Raw genomic sequence first — 6,000 nt, 5'->3', positions numbered from 1 at the left:
ATCTTACCGAGCATAAGATCTTCTTAGGATTTTATTACCTAATTTTTTTTTGTCATTTTTATTTTATGTGTACGTGTGTATTGCTTGAATGTAGGTAAGTGCACCCGTGTCATGCAATGCCAGCGGAGGACAGAAGAGGCTGTCGGATCCCCTGGAACTGGAGTTACAGACAGTTGTTAGCTACCATGTGGGTGCTGGGATTCGAACCCGGGTTCGAATCTGTAAGAACGACCAGTGTTTTGAACTGCTGAGCCGTCTCTCCAGCCCCCTAACTTTTCTTTTTAAGGAAGAAAGTCCTAGCAGTTCCTTAAAACAACCCAAAGAAAATAAACTCTGTCTGGTGGGAAAAAGAATCTGTTTTAGTGAGAACTATGAAAGAAAATAAATTATTATATCTGTGGAGACAAATGTCTTTTCTCTTGTTGTTCATTGTCTAGGTCCTTGGCCGGGAAGTATACACCTCCAACAATCAGCTTGGGGGCATCCAGATCATGCACAACAATGGAGTTACTCATTGCACGGTCTGTGATGACTTTGAAGGGGTTTTCACTGTCTTGCACTGGCTGTCATATATGCCTAAGGTGAGCCCTTCCTACCCAACATCTCTGCCACAGTCTGTCGTCTATGTTAAAGGTGTCCTGTTTGAAGAATTTGAAGAATTTCTTATGAAATAGTTCTCTGAAAGCCATTGATTTCTTCCTTTTTCATTCTTGGTATTTATTTATTTATTTATTTATTTATTTATTTTGAGATAAGGTCTCTCTGTGGCTTCAGCTGGCCTGGAACTTGCTGTGTAGACTTGACTGGCCTCATGGAGATCTGCCTGCCTCTGCCTCCCAAGTGCTGGGATTAAAGGCATGAACAACCGTGGCCTGTAATTTCTCTTTTTCTTAAAGACATCTTTTACCTTCTATCTTCAAAATACCTCTGGATTTCATTAGGCCGCTTTCTGACATTTTCCAGCCACAGATAACTTTCATGGCCTACCTAGGTTCAGATCCCAAAACAGTGACTTCTTCCTTTTCATGAAGCTCCTCCCTGTACTAGCTCCTCTCAGGAGCTTCCCAAAAGGCAGGGGAACAATGAATCAAGAGTCAAAATGCACCACTTTGTGCTAGCTCCTAAATGAAAGTTGAGAGCTATGCATATTCTTGGGACTTGACACATAACTGAGATGTTTCTGCTTGTTGATTGGAACCCATTGATGTAATTTTGTAAGTGGGCCCTGCTGACTTTTGTCTGGAGTTGTTGCTGCTGAGTTGGAATATGAGACTAATGTTCACTGATTGATGTGCCCATTTTCTCCCAATCTTTCTTTAGAGCATGCATAGTTCAGTTCCTCTCCTGAATTCCAAGGATCCTATAGATAGAATCATCGAGTTTGTTCCCACAAAGGCCCCATATGATCCTCGGTGGATGCTGGCAGGCCGTCCTCATCCAAGTATGTATATGTTTAAAGACCTGGTGGCACCCTGGCTATCAAGCTCTTGTCTTTCAAATACTACCCAATTCTAGCACAAAAGCACATTACTAAGAAATCAGCCAAATACCTAGAAATAAGGGAAATGTAAAAAACAACTCTATATTTAAAAGGGTCAGAAATCCTTCACGAATGAATGAAAATGAATGAGCTTCATAAATTGATCTTTGAATCCAGTATAGTCACTAATTTATTTCTTCTGTTATTAAGGAACTTAGTAGGTTGAAAGGCTTTAAAGCCATTAAATATATGCCATAAAATCATGGTCTTTATAGGACTAGAATTTTTTTGAGGTGCTAGAGATCGAACCCAGAGCCTCATGCATGCTGGGTAAGCACTTTATCACTGAGCTACATCTCTAGCCAACGACCAGAATCTTTGTCCAACTAGAGGCAGTAAGTAAAGATTATTGAGCCAGGTATAGTGGTGCATACCTATAATCACAGGACTTGAGAGGCTGAAGCAAGAGAGTGACCACAAGTTTGAGACCAGCATGGGCTACTTAGTGAATTCAAGACCAACCTGAGATACATAGTGAAACCATGTCTCCAAAAAAGGTGGGGGAAACAGATTAATCAAGCCATCTTGGGAAATGTCTTGAGACCTTAAATGCAAAATACAACTATTCTCTTCTCAGCAAACTTGCTGAGTACCCATTCCCCACATGTCCTTATTATACTGGTAACATTTCAGTTGTGTTAGTATTAAGGATGCTTTATAAAATCATCTGTTTATGAAGAGATTGTCCAGAATGTTGAAATTCTATAAATATACAGAATGAGAGCAAGCCATACCCTTCAAATTTATTAATATAACTCTCTGTCTCTGGACTGGTTTTATCTAACTTAAAAGTAGTGGTGTGGTGTGGGGGGGGTACTGAAGAGATGGCTCAGCAGTTAAGAAGACTGGCTGCTCTTCTAGAGGACCCAGGTTCAATTCCCAGAGCCCATGTGGCACTTAACCATCAATGCCAGTTCCAGGGGATTCGACACCTCTCCTGGCTTCTGTAACTGCACATACAAGAGCACTTGTAGTAGGCAAAACATTCATACACATAAATTTTTTAAATTAATTAATTAAAAATAACAGAAAAAGGTCTAGAGAGATAGTCCTATCACTTGCAAGAGGACCCGAGTTCAGTTACTAGAACCCTCATTTTAAGAAGCTGGCCATGGTAGCATGTGCTTATAATCCCAGCCCTGGGGAGACGAAGACAGGTGGATAACTGGGGCTTGCTGGCCATCCAGCCTAGCCTACTTGGTAAATTCTAGGCCAGTGACAGACCTTCTCTCTCTCTTTATCCCCCTACTGGTTCTCTCTCTCTCTCTCTCTCTCTCTCTCTCTCTCTCTCTCTCTCTCTCTCATACATACACACACCAACTCTCTCTCTCATACACATATACACACAGTAGACAGCACCTGAAGAATGGTACCTAAGATTGTCCTCTGCCCTCCAGATGCGTACATACACATACCCAAAGATACACACACACACAGTAGATAGTACCTGAAGAACGGTACCTGAGGTTGTCCTCTGCTCTCCATTAGATATGCATGTACATGCACGCACATACACAATTCACACACACATACACAAATAGCAGAAAAAAAATGGGTGTTTTTGTGTAAACTAAGTTTACATTTGTCAGTACATTTGGCTATTGTAGAAAACTCCTTTTGTAAAGCCCCAAGTTGCCTGCTATTTAGTGTAGTTTAATTTTGTTGGGATAAAGTCTCATTTTGTAACCCAGGTTCACCTGGAACTTGCTGTGTAGCCCAGATTGGTTTTGAACTTCCAGAACTTTTGCCTCAGCCTGCCAAGTGCTGAGATGACAGGCATGAACAACCATACTTGATACTTGAAACTTTAAAAAATTTTTTTAGTGTTTGTATGAGTGTTGTGTTTTCATGTATGTAAGCCCTGCAGAGGCCAGAAGAAGGTGTTGGGTCCCTTAGAACAGGAGTTATGAATGATTGTTAGCCATCAATCATGTTGGCACTGGGAACTGAACCTGGGTCCTCTACCACTGAGCATCTTTCCAGCCCCACCTACTACATTTTTTAATCTACCTTTTCTAGTTGTGTGAGGAAGTGTTTGCTCTCTCTTATGTAAAAGCTATACATAGAAGAATGGATTACAGAAGGTATTTTGTTAAATTTGAGTCATTGTGGGTACCCTCTCAACCTGAGTGTGATGTAAAGCACTTCCAAATACATATCTTATTTGACCTTACTACCTTCAGAGATTAAAAAAAAAAAAAAAGAGCACCGTTTTATAAGCTCAGAGAATTTGATTTGTATAAGATCACTTAGCTATTGGAGCTGATGCTTCATCTTGATACTTAACTGTAGATGTTCTAGAAAAATCAGGAGAACTCTGTTGGTTTTAATTTATAATTATACTTGTTGTCTTCTATGCCTTTGCTTAATAAAATCCATTTTTCTTACAATGCCGAAAAATTACCATAGTTATCTTCTCTTTGTCTCTTATTTTTTTTTTTGATGATTATGTTGGAAACTATAAACCTAACATAGTAATCAGCCTTAAAATCCAGGAATTTTCTGTAAATGAAGCAGGTCTCCTCTAAAATTCAGAACAAAGCTCTGTGAGTGTTCTACAAATTATTGGAAAGCATCTTAGCATCTTCTGAGTTCTACATTTGAATTAAGAGTGATCTGTCTTTGGGGACTGTGAAGTCCAACTAGAATAGCCAGTGACTCCCTCTTCCCTAGTCAGCATATATAAGGCAGGCGGGAGTAGGGAATTGTTGCTGTTGTTTTTGTGGTACTAGAGATTGAACCTAGGGCATCGTGCATACTGGGGAAGTATCCTACCACCAAACTATACTTCTAGCCCCCCAGGGCTTTGAAACAAACATTCCCATTTTGAAATTAATTCTATAGCTCTAAATCACTGTAATCACCAGGCTTAGTGGCACATGCCTTTCTTTAATCCTAGCACTGGGGTGGCAGAAGCAGGCAGATGTCAAGGCCAGCCTGGTCTACATTGTGACTGCCAGGCCAACTGGGGCTACAGGGAAGACTCTGTATCCAAAAGGGGGTGGGGGGGTGATTGGAGAAGTGGCTCAACAGTTAAGAGCACTGGCTGCTCTTGCAGAGGGCCCAGCACCCACATGGCAGCTAACAACTATCTGTAACTCCAGTTCTAGGGGATCTGACAACCCTGTTCTGGCCTCTGCAGGCACTGCACACATGGGTGCACTTACATGCAGGTAGAACACTCATAGGCATAAAATAAAATTTTTTAAAAACAAAATCAAATTTTTAAAAATTTGGCACTAGTTACCAAATTTTTTTTTAATTTAAAAAGAAAAATTAGCCCAAATCATTATAATCAAAGTAAAAATCATAAAATGATCTAGGCATATAAAGTTAAAGTTATCAATATCCAGCCAGGGGTGGTGGTGCACACCTTTAATCCCAGCACTTGGGAGGCAGAGGCAGGTGAACCTCTGTGAGTTCAAGGCCAGCCTGGTCTACATAGTGAGTTCCAGGACAGCTGGGACTACAGGGAGATCCTGTCTCAAAAATACCAAAAAAAAAGAAAAAAAGAAAAAAATGTTATCAATATCCCTGTGAAACTAGAAATTTTGCTTAGAACTTTCATCAAAATTTGAATCATTTGCCAGGCATGCCTGTACCACTGAGGCCGAGGCAGGAGGATCACAAGTTCAAGGTTAGCTGGGCACTATATCAAGATTTTGACTTAAAAGGCAAAACAGAAGTATGTATATAAGTGGGGATTATCCTGGTCATTATTAGTAAGAACCAAAGAATAAAGTGAAATTTGTGATGAACTGTTTTCTGGTGTTTGGGATAATATTTTTTTCATCGACTTCCTAGTAATTCATCCTGCTGTCTATGTGTGCTAACATTCGCTCCCAAATCGAGTGACTTCAGATTTTAATTTAGTGGAAGCGTTAAAGAAAGCAGATGATTCCCTATGATAAGTTAAAGCAGATATCTTCTAGGTGAAAAGTTAAAGTCATTTATTAGAGGAGATAGTGCCATGATATTCTTCAAACTGACGCCCAACACGAGACCAGAATCTAAACGATCAGCTTCAGGCTCACGATAGAGAGATAATTTTGAAATGGATGATCACATTTTACACTGGGGCCATAGAGGCAAGGAATGTAGAACACAGTAATTACAAGTTTAGTCTTGATAAAACACTCTCTCCATCCTGTTTAAGTCAGCAGAGGTTAGCTTGCTTGGACCTCTACTTTTAATTGGTTTTAGACTTGGGGTTTAGGGGGTGGAGGAGCATGTTCAAATTAGAAGAATCACTGAGAAACTGTGAGCTGAGAGGGCAAACAAGGAAACGGCTATTTACAGAAGCTTTTATGGGTAGTGATCAAACATTCATACCAGCAAAACAAGGTTTTTGTCTTAAACTAAGATAATGAAAGTTACATGCCTTGCCATCATAGGAAACTCTATGAGAAAGGGAAGTTAATGGTATTAAGTGTATCTTTTCTTTAAGTGTGTATCTTAAC

The 6,000-nt window shown here is 40.0% G+C and overlaps 1 protein-coding gene across 5 annotated transcripts in view; it reads left to right on the top strand.

Annotated features, from left to right (window-relative positions):
* The window catches only part of Acaca (acetyl-CoA carboxylase alpha), a 284,858-nt gene that overhangs the window by 234,880 nt on the left and 43,978 nt on the right, over positions 1–6,000 (top strand). For all 5 annotated transcript variants that reach the window (XM_029562520.1, XM_008831314.2, XM_017797626.2 and 2 more), the window contains 2 exons: positions 438–581; positions 1,321–1,441. In XM_029562520.1, the coding sequence (XP_029418380.1) occupies positions 438–581; positions 1,321–1,441 (265 nt within the window). The remainder of the gene's footprint in view (positions 1–437; positions 582–1,320; positions 1,442–6,000) is intronic.

This window comes from Nannospalax galili, unplaced genomic scaffold (assembly GCF_000622305.1).
Source record: "Nannospalax galili isolate Female #2095 unplaced genomic scaffold, S.galili_v1.0 scaffold1430, whole genome shotgun sequence".
Lineage (NCBI taxonomy): Eukaryota > Metazoa > Chordata > Mammalia > Rodentia > Spalacidae > Nannospalax > Nannospalax galili.
Note: the sequence above shows the minus strand (reverse complement) of the source record. Positions and strands in the feature narration are given on the sequence as shown.